Raw genomic sequence first — 14,863 nt, forward strand, 5'->3', positions numbered from 1 at the left:
TCACACACATCCTGGATACAGCCCAGGCTTCCCCCTCGGTGTGGGGGAGTTAGATTTGGGGGCTGGTGTAACTGGCCTGCAGCCCCAACAGGGTCTTCTGCCACATGTCCTTTCTTCCAGCTTTCACCTAACTCATAACTACATCAGCAGCCCTGGGCTTCCATCGTTTTCTCAGAAGAGTCTCTCCGGCCAGCACAAATCTTGACATCCACTGAGAAGTGAGATTTAGCACACTGGACAGACTCTGTCACGTCCTGCCCTGCCCCCGTCTGGCAACGGGAGTTCAAAACACTGCACAGACCTGAATTTAGATGGAACTTGGGTGCCTGTGGCTCAGAGAGTGGGGTGCCAGCCCCATATACCGAGGGTGGCAAGTTCGAATCCAGCCCTGGCCAAACTGCAACAACAACAACAACAACAACAAAAATACAAAAATAAATAAACTTAATTAAAAAAAAATAGATGGAACTTGGAGCAGCTGGGGCCACAGAGGAGGCCCTCATCAACAGGAGACATGACCTCCCCAATGCACACAGATGCGAGGGTAGGGAGAGTGATTTGCTGAGCTGCCACCAACAGTGAGACATCTGTGTCGAGCACCGTGTCTGCCACCACGTGCGTGGATGCGGCTCATTGCTCCAGCAAAGATGTGATGTTGTGTGAGTACTGAATAGGCCCCAAGAACAGTGTTCACTCACTTTGTGCACGGCAAGGGAAGTCATGTGCTAACAAAAGCAGGTCTCTGATGGGAAGTTATGAAAGTAGAATATTATCCTCCTTCTCAATCATTCAGCAAACTCCTGTGGAGCTTCTCCTGCAGGGGGAACCCTGGCTCAAGTACAGTGGACATGGTCTGGAGCTACAAGCTGGGTCCCCACCCCAGGGAGCTCGAACCCACGTGGGTGCCATCTGGGAGAACCCCCTTCCCTCAACTTGCTCTTGTCCTCCAGCTTTAATTATCCTCCAGCAACCTTCTCCTACTTCCCCTCAATCTCTGCGGGGGGTCCCTGGGCTTGGCCACCCGTGCCCTGCTTTGATAATCGGGATGTTAGCAGGTTATGAGTGAGCAGAGGCTTTGATGGCCTACCGGGGGACTGGCCCTCTCAACACTTGCCCTTTGTCATGAGAAGGACTTCTGCAGGCAGCTGCTGGTCACCAGAAGATGGAGACGTGTTGAGCAGGCCTGGCCCTGTCCCGCAGCAGGGAATCCAGCTGAGCCCAGCTCAGCCGGGGCAAGCCAAATCCAGGACATGTGAGCACGAAATGCGTATTAAATTGTTTAAGAATGGGCGGCGCCTGTGGCTCAATGAGTAGGGCACCGGCCCCATATACCAGAGGTGGTGGGTTCAAACCTGGCCTCGGCCAAAAACTGCCAAAAAAAAAAAAATTGTTTAAGAATGTGCTGGTAAATGTGTAATTAGAGGTTCTCCTAGGGAATTAAAACCTTGGATTTCCAGTGTTTGCTAATGAAACTGGTGTAAATACTCCCACCATGGCTGATTTTGAGTTAGCAATGTGATGTCGTGGGTCACAGACTTAGGAACAGACGCTCTTCATTGCTAAGAGGCGGCCCTGGCACCCGCTGAAACACGAAGAGAGAATGTGTAACTAAAATGATTCCTAAAATGATTTCTGAACATCTTGTAACCATATGGCTTTTCTCTCAAGATCAAACTACCAGTGATTTTCAGTCACTCTCACACCAATTTTTTTCCTAAATGAATCATTCTGTGGGATACCGATGAGTAAATACCAACAGAGAGGACCCTTTGTTAGGAAGCTTGAGTCTCGCCTATTGGGTGGAATATTTTCCCTTCATTGTGGAACTGAAATGACTTGGCTCCCTGAGCCTCAGGGCAGCCACCCAGGGCTCCAGCATGCCCCACAGCTCTGCTCCCCACTCCATAGCCCGGAGTTCCTAGGGCAGGGTCCTCAAACTTTTAAAACAGGGAGCCAGTTCACTGTCCCTCAGACTGTTGGAGGGCTTGACTATAGTTAAAAAAAAACCAAAAAACTATGAACAAATTCCTATGCACACTGCACATATCTTATTTTGAAGTAAAAAAACAAAATGGGAACAAATACAATCACACCGCCACATGTGGCCTGCGGGCCATAGTTTGAGGACCCCTGTCCTAGGGGCAGGGACCTGGACAGAGCTGGTGTGGACCACCACGTTGAGTCTGCACACATCATACTTTCTCCGAGTCCTGGGAGACAATGCCACCCCCAGTTTATAGATGAGGAAACAGAACCTCAGGGAGGTGAGGTGACCTGCATGAGCCTCCCCTTTTCCCCCTCCCCCAGACAGTGGCACCAGCACCCATATCTGGGGTTTGGCTTCGAAGCCCCTTGTCTTTTAGCTGCCAGAAGGAAGGTATGGGACTTCTGAGGTGGAGCCCTGGGCTCAGCAGCCCTGGATACAGCCCCTTAGTTCATAGAGGGGAGTCTGATGCCCAGAAAGAGCATTAGGCTAAAGCTGGTGCAGTCTCCTGGTGGACTGGCCCAATGATCTACTTGTTACATGATGGCCTGGGAATGTTCCCTGCTGAAGGGGCATCAGAGGAATTGTGACCCTCGTAGCTCGGCCCACCAGGACAACAGGTCATGGATCTCTGACGGATCTCTTGGTGGGGCACCTACTACCTGTGTGTCCTGAGCATCTCACCCTCCTGCCCACCTTATGAAACTGAGCTTAAATGATTCGCCCAAGGACACCCAAGGTCGCCAAATGCAAACAGAGGAGTGGAAGTCTGGCTGTGGACTATGTCATCTCCAAAGGCCCCACACAGGTAGACATGTCAAACGCACCCTGGGAAACTTGACGATCCACTTACAAGGGAGTGCACGGGAGTGCTGAGAACACAGACGCTGTGGCCGCAGAGGCCCCCACACCTGCTTGACCAGGAGTGAGAAACCAAAGGCTTGCCGATGGCTCCTCGCCAGCATCTTGGGTCTGTTCTGTGGACCCCAATCAAGAGCAGGTGGCCGTTTGCACTCTCTGTGCTCACGTTACTCACAGCCACTGAGGAGTGGGGGGTACCCGCTGCTTTTTGTGGAGACTCACCCAGACCCTGAGCCTGGGTTAAAGTTTAGCCCATGCCCATCCCAACTTGCTGGATGATGTTTGGTCTGGCCGACAGGTGGGTGCGTGGAGACAAGTGGCCTTCACTGGAGACACGGCGATCAGGTCACTGTGCTTTGATCTGGTAAACAGTGGGGAGAATCTGCCCATGAGTCAGAAACACTTTACAGAGAGCCAGCTGGGAGCTGCAGGGAGAACACCAGAGGGGACTGGGAGAGGGCAAAGTACCCGCTCTCGTGGTGTTGACCCTATGGCTTGGAGCTGTGGGATGCTCAAGGCCAGGCACAGACACGAGAAAGAAACAGTGGCTCCAAGGTGCAAGGACAGGAGCTGCCACAGTACTGGGGGCTAGGGTGGGCAGCAGGCAGCTGCACGCCCAGGGCTCCCGGCGATGCTGGGGTCCTCACTCTCCAAAGAAAGGCGTGATTTGATGATTTGACCTGGATTTATGGCCTGTGGCCTGAGACACTCCTGGCTTATGCCTATTGTCTTGGCATAAATATTAAGCATGCTCTTTTATACACAGAAGTGTCTGCATTTGGACAGTGAGATGGTCGCCCTTCCAAACCTCTGCAATATCTGCAGATGCCAAGAAACCCTCCCCACATGGTACGGCAGTTTTTCCCCAGATACCTTTTCCTGAGAACTGGGCCCTAGATGATTGGGATGGACAAGTTTGTAATTTTATTATTTTGGTTTACAGTTGCCATTTTTTAGAGGGTGGGGATATCACACCTGATCACAGAATCCTAGAATCTCAGATCTGGGAAAATGACAGAACACACATGCTGAAGCCTCAGTCCACCTGTGGGCTCCTGGGGTCCCAGAACTTGTGGAGTCGCATGCATAATGTCACCTGCAGCTTTGACCCATGGCTCCAACAGCTGCCTTAGTTTCAGGTAATAAGAACCACGTCTGGATTCCATGTGCTTTTCTGCCCGTGAGTCACTTTGGAAACACACCCACTCTTGGGGAGCCAGACTCATGCATTCACCTTTGACTTTTGCCTCAGTTTTCCCATCTGTGAAGTGGGGACAAAGGCACTCGGCAGAGCTGTTGTGGTTTAGTGAGTGGACTCAAGTGAAGACCCGAGAACAGCAGTGCCACGACTGTGGACTGTGTAACCCCCCACCCCATGCTCTCCTGGGCCCCGCGTGAGTCACAGGTCTCTCCCAACAATGTCTCTCTGGTCAGCTGACCATCTATGGGCTCTTGGGGGACGTCCTTGGCTACTCTGCCATGTTCAGCTTGTCCCTTTCAGGCAGAACACATGGATGCAGGGGCTGTGGGTCTGGGGCCTTCATGTCAAGGCTTTGCTTTAGTTAGAAAGTCTTCCCAGCCCAGCATATCTGACTGGGGTCTCCGGAGACAGACCAATAGCACATATGGAGAGATACACACATGGATAGACATATGGGTCTACGGCCATACCACCCTGAACGTGCCCAATCTCGTCTGATCTCGGAAGCTAAGCAGGGTCGGGCCTGGTTAGTACTTGGATGGGAGATAAGAAGTATGGGAGGAAATACACAGGGGAATCGGCCCAGATGATCATGGAGGCTGACAAGTCCCATAATAGGCCGTCTGCCTGCCGCAGGTGCAGCTCAGCCCAGCCCAGGCCTGAGTCCCAGAACCTGGGAAGCAGATGGTGTGACTCAGTCCTACAGCCCCAAAGCTGGGGAGCGAGGAGCTGCCGTACATGCACAGGAAAGGAAGAGTGTCCCAGCTTCAGCGTTTCCCTGTGTTTTTCCTCTCTGGCCCCATGGGGGCAGCCAAGTCCTGTAAGTTTTCACCCCTTGGGATCATTCCAATCTATCCAAATATCAACACCCCTGTCCATACTGTGCTCTCCCTGCTCCAAGCCCCCATCTCTCTTACCAGAGCCCTGCCACAGCCTCATCAGCTGCTCGCCCAAATCCCCATAGGACACTTCATTTCCTCCCCAATTTATTTTCTATACTCCAGACAGAATATCATATCGTGATTATCTCTGAAATCCCCCCACTGGTATGCACCTGTTAGGCCTCCAAGAGTACTTCTGTGTTTTTTTTTCCTGTGCTTATTTTGAGAATATTTCAAAGTAACTGCACACAAGTTATCCATACTCACAAACGGAATCCCCTGTACTCTCACACCATTTTTTTCAGAAGTAGTTCTTTTCGACTAGAAATTTACACATTGCTATTTCAAGTTGTACGCCCATTGGAAAGTATATGGAACTCAAACTCATTGGGGAACGTGGAAGACCATGACCCCCAAAATGGTCCTAGGACCTGGAACGGCAGGTCATTTTTCCTGGAAAAACTAATGGGTCCAAACTGCAATGTAGCTCATTTACTTTGTTTCCTCGGAGAAAAGTTCCTAAGCCTTGCGGGAATAGTCCTTTAGACCTCCCTAATCTCCAGATCTTTTCCACTAGGCACCAAGGACATGTCCTGAGATCTTTGCTATGGTTTTGCAAATCAGTGTTTACTTTCTTTATGCTTAAGGAAAGTATCTCAAAGAGACCTTTGTCTTTATACTCAAGTGTCTCAAAGAAACTACAGTTCGAGGGTTACAATGATTTTAAGGGTAACACAGTCCAAAAATTACAAACATGGTGGGCAAACTTAATAGCGACGATAGTTGCATCGGACAGTATAGAAATTGGATCCTGTGCAATAGTTCAGTGGAGATGAAAAGTAAGCTCAGGGAGGCCTGTGTCTGCCGCATGGTTTCATCCACTCATTCGTGTGTTTGTTCCTTCAGGCCGTCTTGGAGCAGGAACTGCAGGGCCCTGGGATGAGGGGCAAGGTGCAAGGTGCACTCGAAGCTTTGTGAGGTTTGTAAACAATGCGAAAACCATCGCCCTGGGGCGGGGCTTGTGGCTCAGTGAGTAGGGTGCCGGTCCCATATGCCGGAGGTGGCGGGTTCAAACCCAGCCCCGGCCAAAAACCACAAAAAAAAAAAAAAAAAGAAAACCATCGCCCTGAATGTCCCTTTTCTGGTCACATTCAGGCATCCATGCCAGGAGTTTGGGGCTCGGTCAGTTTCTGGGGCCGGGTGGGCACAGCAGGCACTGCTCCCCACTACGATTCCTGCCCGCGGTTCTGAGGGGATTTTTGTATTGACGTCCGGCCCTTTCTCTCGGCGGGAGTGGACAAGACACTGGCCACGCTCTTCTGGGGTCCGAACCCCGCCTGGCGGTTCCAGTCGCCCTGGACATCGTCCCCACCTTTGAGGTGGGCAGACTTCAGTCTCCACCGATGCCTGTCTGGCGCGGCCTGCGATGGACTGTCCACAGCCCAGCCGGGACTGCCCACGGCTGGGCTTCCTTCCCGCCCGCGCCAACACGGAACACAGCACGTGCACACGCATGTTACCAGCTGTCCACGCCACCGTAATGTACCAGGTGTTCCACAGGGGACACACCTGTCGCCCACCTCCTATACAGTTCAGGGCACAAACGCCAGCACCGCGCGGGCGCACTCGGGGTTCCGCACGGACCCTGCGGACCAGCAGCACCACCGATTTCTTCACGGAAGTTCTGGGAGTTTCCGGAACCGCAGAGCCGGCCCCGCAGCAGTAGCAGGTACGACCGGCGGCGCGAACACAGGCTACCTGAGTCACCCTGACTACAAGTCCCAGCATCCCCTGGAGGGGCGACGAGACGGGAGGCCCGAGTTTAGAGAGACTACAAGTCCCAGCAGGCACGGTAGAGATGACAGGACTGCAAATCCCACAGTGCTCCGCGCACAATCTGCGCAGGGCGTTCTGGGACTTGTAGTCGCGAGGCGAAAGACTTCCTCGTCATTCCATCTCAAAGATAATGTAGGTTTCCTCAATCGGTCCTCCGGAGCCATTTCTCCTGGGCTGGCAAGGAGCCTGGGCGTCTATGCGGATGTAAGAGCCTAGGGAAGACAGCACTCCAGCTCCGGAGCAGAGCGCCCGCGCATGCTCGCCGAGAGTCGGAGAGGGCGGGAGCACGAGCAGCAGGCCTCGGGCCCCGCCCTGCCTCCCGCGCCCTGCGCCCCGCCCCCAGCGAGCATGCGCGGAGGTCGGGGGTAGCGCGCCGAGGGGAGGTGCTCGCAGCGCCTGCGCAGAGCGGCGGCTTCTCTCGCGAGGACGGACGCCATTATCGCATCTCCCCGACAAACACCACGAGAATTCCGCAGCCCACACGGTAATTGCAGCTCCCGCAGTCGGTCGCGTCTCCACCTCCCCCTTCCCGCGGGGCGAGAGCGAGAGCGAGAGCGAGATCTCCCCTCCTCCCTGCGGCCTCCGCTCGCCCGGCCGCTGTCCCCGCCCCTGTCCACCGTCCAGCCCGGCGCGCCGAGCCCCGTCGCCGCCGAGCCCCGGTGCCGGACTCGGGCCCCCGGGGACCGCGCACGGGCGGCTCGGCAGGGCCTCGTCTCTTGGGGCCCCGCGCGCGCGAGTCGGCCCCGCCGCCGGCCCCAGTGCGGCGTCGGTTGGCCCGGCCGGCCTCCCGCGTCGGGGCTGGGAGCGTCGGGCCCGCGTGCGCCCCGGCTGGCCATCGGGGCGGCGCTGCCCCAGGGACGGCTGGGGGACCCCCTGCCCTGCCGCGTGCCGCTGAGTCGCCCCTAGGGCTGTTTGCTGCCAGCCGGACCGTGGACTCGATGGGCGTCCTCTTGCGCCTCCTGAGTTATTGGCGGCGACGCAGCTCGGTGGCCGGAGCATGCAGCCGCGGCCTCGGTATCCCGGCACCGCGAAGGAGGGCGCGGGCCGGACTGTTCCCTCCGCCGGCCCTGGCGAGCCGGCCCCTGTTGCGCACCCAGGACGCTTCTGCCATTGCTGTGACGGTCCTCAGACCTGTGGCTGTTGTTCCCCCAGGAACAGGCAGGCACGGGCGCAGAGTAGAGGACGCCCGTGCCTGCAGTGCGAGCGTAGCGCAGACGCTGCTGCGTAGGGGCTGAGGGTTCCACCGCGGAGTTGGAGGTGGCCTGGGTGCCGGGGAAGTAAACGTTCCGGAGAGACAGGGAACAGGTGGCGCGAATGGGCTTTCAGGATAGCCGCTCGCAGTCCCTTCCACGCAGGGCCGGGCGCCCCTGTCAGAGAGGACAGCTTACTCCACGGGAGTGACCGCGCATGGAGCAGGCTTCCTAGGGAAGGGCGCAGCTGCGACGCCGGTGAACGGGAGAGTGACTTCGAGGGGTCCATCAGTGGTCTGAGTAGGCTCCAGAGAACACTCAGCTAGTAGTACGTCGTCGGTGCAGAAATCCAGTGGTGAGGGACCACGTCAGAACTGCCCTGAAGTTCCGCTGACCCTTGCCTTGCAATTAAAATAATACGTTCTTGAGATGTTGGATTCTATAACCAGTGACTTTAATTTTTTGAAAAGAGCTGTCATGTATGGCGCATGTCCCGTGCTGACATTCCCAGCGTTCCTCCTGGCAGTGGTGAGGGGGGACTGCCCCTATCCTGTAGATAAGGTGACAAGGCCCATGGACACACAGCCAGGGTTTGATTCAGTCTGTCTGAACCCCACGCTTAAAATACAGGTTTTTAATATTTTAATCAAAATAGCAAGTATCACTGAAAGACCATGGAAAGCAGTGGTCCCCTGTCCCGCCCCTCAGTCCCCTCCTCTGAGGTGGTTCTTCCAGGCCACAGCTCTACTGTCACTCAGGCTCACCTGGTCTGTTAGGACAGGGTTCTGCCCCGGCCTGTCCCCTCTCTTCTGTTCTCAGCCGCTAAGTTGTGGGCTGGGTGTCCTTTTTGCCTTTGCACTTTGTACTACTTGACTCTGTTGTTCTACATTCTCAGAGTGGTGTCACGTCCCTCCCACCTCCTGCCTTCTGACCCCGGCTGATGATGCGTAGCCTGCGCAGGTGTCCTAGTGCTTGATTTTCTGTCTGCCTGGGTTTGATGGTGACCCCTCGTTTTAATTTTGGCTTTCTTCATTTTGGTGAGAACCTCTGCCAGGCATTCTCCTTTTGGGTAGCCTTTTCTCTTCCTGGAAGTTTTCTGGGTGGTCCTCTGCCGCTATGACATTTTAGTGTGCTGCAGCATGTGGCATGTGCTCTCTCGCAGCCCCAGGGACTCCTGGCCGGCAGGTGTGTGCCCCCTCCCTCAGCAGTTGCTGTTTGTCCTGGGCAGCTGGACTGACCCCGGGGTCTCAGCTTTATTCTCCTGCTGCGTCAGCTTCATCTCATTTCTGGGAGAGGGCTTCAGTGTGTCTTCTGATCCTATTTTGAGTTTAAATTTTTATTTTTATTATTTATTTTTTAGAGACAGAGTCTCACCTTGTCACCCTTGGTAGAGTGCCATGACATCACACCTCACAGCAACCACCAGCTCCTGGGTTTAGGCGATTCTCTTGCCTCAGCCTCCCCAGTAGCTGGGACTACAGGTGCCTGCCACAGCGCCCGGCTATTTTTCTGTTGTTGGTGCAGTTTGGCCGGGGCTGGGTTTGAACCCACCACCATCGGTATATGGGGCTGGCGCCCTGCTCACTGAGCCACAGGCGCCGCCCTTGAGTTTAAATTTTTAATTCCAAGACACGTTTGTCCTGTTGCTTTTTCATAGCAGCTTATTGTTTCTGAATGCCTTGTCTTCTCGGCTCCTAGGAGACTAATAGGAATTCTTCTCAGTTCCCTTTTGTGCTGATGTGTTCCTATGGTGTGCCACTGTTTCTTAGATGTCAGTTACTTGGTCTGGCCAGTGCTCCTCAAATACTGATAGTTTGCTGTCTAAGGCAGGAGCTGGCTGAGAGCCTGGGTCTACGGGGCTGGTTTTGAGCAGTGCAGAGTCCCCTCAAGGGATCGGGAACTTGCCACTGTGGGACCTGCAATGCCAAATTGCAGAGATTTTCTCAGGGCTGCTCACTTTCTTTAAGGGAGACCCTGTTACTTGGGTTACTCCCTTGTCTTTCTGTAGGGGCTGTGGCAGAGCCAGCTCTTTTGTGCAGGGACCGAGTTTGGGCCCCCATACTGGGAGAGAGCCCAGCTTCCGGGTGCTTCAGGCTGCCTCCCTTTACCCTGATTGGATCTTTTCCAACTGTCAGAAATTGGTGAAGTTCTTTGCCTGCTTCTATTATCTTTCTTGGGGGCTTACCGTACTCTATTAAAAATTTTAATGGGGTAGGGGGAGATCACCTGTGTGGCCACTCACCTGAGTGGGAATTCCCAAAGCCTGTTGTCCCCGACACTCTTTTGCTTCCTTATGGCCTTGGTGACGGGTGCCAAGTCATCGTTGCCATGGCTGCCTCTGAGTTGAGTGCTGGCAGGTGGTTCTGGCTCTGTAGCCTTGGCGAGGTGCCAGGCTCAGCTGGGCAGGGCCAGTCAGACACATGTGGTGGCAGAGACCCTGATTATGGACTTGAGTTAACTTCTCACTGGGTGGGTGTGCCGGGGAGGCAGTCCACCATGCCAGAGGGTAGGCATGCCTACAGTGTGGATGCCTTACACCACCAAAGATCCCTGTAAAAACCAGAAATTCAAACATGGGCACAGCACCGTTAACTAAATCTCCTTATTTGAACTTCCATTTCCCTGCTTTTGTCCTCTTGGTGTTCCCAGCTCGACACCTCGGTTTGCTGCTGGGTCTCTTAAGTCTTGCAATAATAGTAATACAGTCCCAGAGTATCTTCCCCCAAAGCTTTATAAATCACACAGGGAAAAACCCAGCAGGCACTACCTGAAGCAAGCAAGCAAGCAAAGTCACATCACCAGTAATAAGATACTCATCACAGGTACCCCTGTGAGATATGTTGAGGCTACATCACTTCTATGGTGGTGTGTCCAGAAGCGCAGTCTAAGCGTCCTGACCAATGTTCCCGAGTGTGCCAGACTCGCCAGCCAGGGAGACTCAGACTCTGCGTGCCGCAAGAAGGGTGCTTGTGCTCTAATACTCTGTGCGTGGGCCGCGTGTGTGGGGGTTGTGGAATTGTGTGCAAGGGAAGCTGGGCCACAGGCTCATGTCACAGGTTGGGGTGTGTTAGGGATCCTCCGATACCACCTGGCATAGCTTATCAGCCCTCGGTTCTCTCATCATCTTTGTCTATGTGATACAAATCCTGAGAACTTGACTCGTGCAGTTAGAAGGAACTGTGAGAACAAAAGGCTGGCGTTGGAGAGTCCATGCAACTTACAGGCTACTCCAGCTGCATTAATCTAGGGAAAAACTTGCTCATTTTAGAAAAAAGCCTGGGGAGGTGGGATATATTGAGGGTCTCAATGGGAATGTCCCAGATAAAAACTCTAAAACATCCTCCCATGCCTGATGTAAATAAAGAACTTTATTGTTTTCTCCTCACTTGTACAAATGGCTCATAGGACTTCTCTGAACCTGCTGAGGCATTTCTGCTTCTGAGAGGGGGAGGGCCTTTAGGGACTTTGGGACAGGTACGGACGGGTCACACAGTTACAATGGACGAGGGAGCAGTGTGCAGTCTTCCAGGTGGGCAGAGCCTTCTACCCTGAAGCCCACTAAGCCTTAGTTTCCCACTGCCTCATGCAGCTGCAGACCTCACTTTTGTCCCACTCAGCCCTGCCAGCTCTGTCTCAGGGAGTAGAGAAGCACCCTGGTACCCTGTGGGCGTGACTCCTGTTGTGAAGGATGAAGTGCTGTCCGTGTGACACCTCATGGCAGTGCCCAGAAATAGGTCACTTGGTGGGGCTTGGGATCAATGCCTGGGGCCCCCATTGCTGGGTGCAGGTGATGTCTTGACTTAAAACAAGACGGAAATGTGAACTTCCTAAGCCACAGCAGATAGGACACCTGAACACTGGAGTCTCCTGGAGCTGCACTGCAGGACTGTCCTGTTTGACTGTCCACTGTGAGGCAGATGGATACCGAGAGTTGCCTCCATGTGAGAAACATAGTGCTGGAAAGGGGCTTTGTGGTGGGCTGCCCGGGAAGGGGACCCGCAGGTCATTTGAGCAAAGTGCATGATTTATGCAGGAATAAAATGGAGCAGAAGAGGCCAGACTGGGTGAAGAGATGAGAATAATCAGTGATCACATCACTGAAAATTCAGATGGTGGAGGGTTGAGTGTGGGAGCCGTCTGGCCTGGCTCCTCTCAGCTGCTCAGTAGCTGTTTCGGAAGATTTGAGAGCCCTTGGGAGGGGCTGGGAAGCCTGGTCAGGAAACCCAGGAAGGTTCTGAGCAAACACACAGGCCCCATGACAGCTCTGCGCTGATCTCCCTCTTGGTAATAACGACTTAGGTTCTGTGCAGCAGGAATGCTGTTGTGGCCTCTTTCTGCTTTTTCCTCAAGATGGAAGGTCATCAGATAGCTTGAACCCAAGCTTAACTTTTCTGAAATTAGAAATGGGTTTGGATAAAACTAGAAGCGAAAACATGGTGTGTGTGCTGTTGGTATTTCCTTGCTGATGGTATGAAATAAATTTTCCTCAAGTGTGACAAAAACCCACAGCCTCTATGTTAGCCTTACCAAATAATGCAGGGAGGGAGAGGCCCCATCCCTGCTGTCACTATGAAGCACAGCCCTCCAAGTCCCATGAGCACTGGGTGGCCTGGTGGGGATGGCCCTGCTTCCCTCTGGAACTTTTTGAATGGTGGGAGCCAGGGATGGGCCTTGGGAGCAGAGTGCCACCTGCCAGGCCACCACCATGTGGGCTACGTTTTCTGGAATGCATCCCCAGGACATTGAGTGGTTCACTCTCCACATGCAGCAAGACTGAACCTGTGTGCCGGCTCAGCATCAGCCACAGACGGTGGGCAGCACAGTGGGCAGCAGTGCGGTCCTGTGTGCCGGCTCAGCATCGGCTGCAGACAGTGGGCAGCAGTGGGGTCCTGTGTGCCGGCTCAGCATTGGCTGCAGACAGTGGGCAGCAGTGGGGTACTGTGTGCTGGCTCAGCGTCAGCTGCAGACAGTGGGCAGCACAGTGGGCAGCAGCGGGGTCCTGTGTGCTGGCTCAGCGTCAGCTGCAGACAGTGGGCAGCACAGTGGGCAGCAGCGGAGTCCTGTGTGCTGAGTCCTTGTTGGCTGCAGACATTGGGCAGCGGTGGGATCCTGTGTGCTGGCTCCGCATTGACTGCAGACAGTGGGGAGCACAGTGGGCAGCAGTGGGGTCCTATGTGTCGGCTCAGCGTTGGCCACAGACAATGGGGAGCACAGTGGGCAGCAGCGGGGTCCTGTGTGTGGGCTCCTTGTTGGCTGCAGACAGTGGGGAGCACAGTGGGCAGCAGCGGGGTCCTGTGTGTGGGCTCCTTGTTGGCTGCAGACAGTGGGGAGCACAGTGGGCAGCAGCGGGGTCCTGTGTGTGGGCTCCTTGTTGGCTGCAGACAGTGGGGAGCACAGTGGGCAGCAGTGGGGTCCTGTGTGTGGGCTCCTTGTTGGCTGCAGACAGTGGGGAGCACAGTGGGCAGCAGTGGGGTCCTGTGTGTGGGCTCCTTGTTGGCTGCAGACAGTGGGGAGCACAGTGGGCAGCAGTGGGGTCCTATGTGTCGGCTCAGCGTTGGCCACAGACAATGGGGAGCACAGTGGGCAGCAGCAGGGTCCTGTGTGTGGGCTCCTTGTTGGCTGCAGACAGTGGGGAGCACAGTGGGCAGCAGTGGGGTCCTGTGTGTGGGCTCCTTGTTGGCTGCAGACAGTGGGGAGCACAGTGGGCAGCAGTGGGGTCCTATGTGTCGGCTCAGCGTTGGCCACAGACAATGGGGAGCACAGTGGGCAGCAGCAGGGTCCTGTGTGTGGGCTCCTTGTTGGCTGCAGACAGTGGGGAGCACAGTGGGCAGCAGTGGGGTCCTATGTGTCGGCTCAGCGTTGGCCACAGACAATGGGGAGCACAGTGGGCAGCAGTGGGGTCCTGTGTGCCGGCTCAGCATCGGTCGCAGACAGTGGGCAGCACAGTGGGCGGCACAGCTGGTGGCAGCCAGCCTCCCAGCTTTGAAAGGCAGCATTTCCCAGATTTTTAAGATTTATTTGCTCAACTCAGATAATTCCACTTTTTGCAAAGTGAGTGCCTAATATTTATTTTGTATTGGTGATGTGTTGTGTTATTTTAAATTTGTACATAAAATACAGTCGTGCTACACCAAGGAGGAGACAGGTGGAAGGTGCAGGCAGTGAGAGCAGACTTGCCCCGGCTTCCTCCCTGCACTCGCTTCAAAGCTGCTTCCGTGCCTGGTTGGGATTTCTCCTGACCCACTGTCCACTGCTGACCGGGGTGGAGAAGGAGCAGCCCGCCCAGCCCACCCTGCAGGCAGCATCTGCACATTCAGGGTGACTGTCCTCTGGTAAGGGAGCCTGATGTCGTTAACCTTCATTTGAAGTGGTTTGAAGATTCTGATGATGCACTGATATCAGTGCACACCTGGGTTAGTGGAAAAATTGTGTGAAGGGCCAGTAAGAAGAAAAAGTTGTGGCTTTTTGGTCTCTGTCACCACTGCTGGGCCCTGCTGGGGGCAGAGTGGGGACAGCTGGCACCTCCGCTGGGGTTCTGTGGTGTGATAGTCCTGTGCTCCGGGCTGGAAGTGTTGCCTCCAGTTGGACAGAGATCAAGGTTGGGGATGAGTGACATTCTAGGACCGTGAGGAGTGCTTTAGCCCTGCTCACCGCCCTCTCCAGGTCTCTGCTGTCCCCAGTGTACGTGTGGCTGTCAGGTGCTGAGCTGCAATGTGGGAGTTGGGGCCGTCTGGAGGAATCCACTGTGCCATCTCATTGATCTGGTGAAGGCACTGAGGGTGTAGAAACTTTTATCTGGGGAAGATCTGCTTGAGGATGTCAGCAGCAGCCTTTCAGAGGATAATCAGCATTGGCAGTCATCTGTAGATGGGCAGATGTATCATTGCCATTCTTTGGAGGAAACCCTCCC

The 14,863-nt window shown here is 54.7% G+C and overlaps 2 protein-coding genes across 11 annotated transcripts in view; one reads left to right on the forward strand and one right to left on the reverse strand.

The window, feature by feature from the left end:
• CA5A (carbonic anhydrase 5A) overlaps positions 1-3,096 on the reverse strand; it is a 31,790-nt gene extending 28,694 nt beyond the window's left edge. Inside the window, exon 1 of one of the 3 annotated variants that reach the window (XR_008373186.1) lies at positions 2,838-3,083. Coding sequence is in view for 1 of the 3 variants with exons in the window: in XM_053554627.1 (XP_053410602.1) it covers positions 2,838-2,949 (112 nt within the window). In the remaining 2 variants the exon portion in view is untranslated. Of the gene's footprint in view, positions 1-2,811 lie in introns of all 3 variants that reach the window. The other 2 variants (XM_053554627.1, XM_053554636.1) reach the window with 2 other exon arrangements.
• Positions 3,097-7,123: 4,027 nt separating this feature from the next.
• BANP (BTG3 associated nuclear protein) overlaps positions 7,124-14,863 on the forward strand; it is a 91,635-nt gene continuing 83,895 nt past the window's right edge. For 4 of the 8 annotated variants that reach the window (XM_053554477.1, XM_053554503.1, XM_053554468.1 and 1 more), the window contains exon 1: positions 7,125-7,247. The gene's annotated coding sequence lies outside the window, so the exon portion shown is untranslated. Of the gene's footprint in view, positions 7,248-14,863 lie in introns of all 8 variants that reach the window. The other 4 variants (XM_053554451.1, XM_053554459.1, XM_053554484.1 and 1 more) reach the window with 2 other exon arrangements.

This window comes from Nycticebus coucang, chromosome 2 (assembly GCF_027406575.1).
Source record: "Nycticebus coucang isolate mNycCou1 chromosome 2, mNycCou1.pri, whole genome shotgun sequence".
Taxonomy (NCBI): Eukaryota; Metazoa; Chordata; class Mammalia; order Primates; family Lorisidae; genus Nycticebus; species Nycticebus coucang.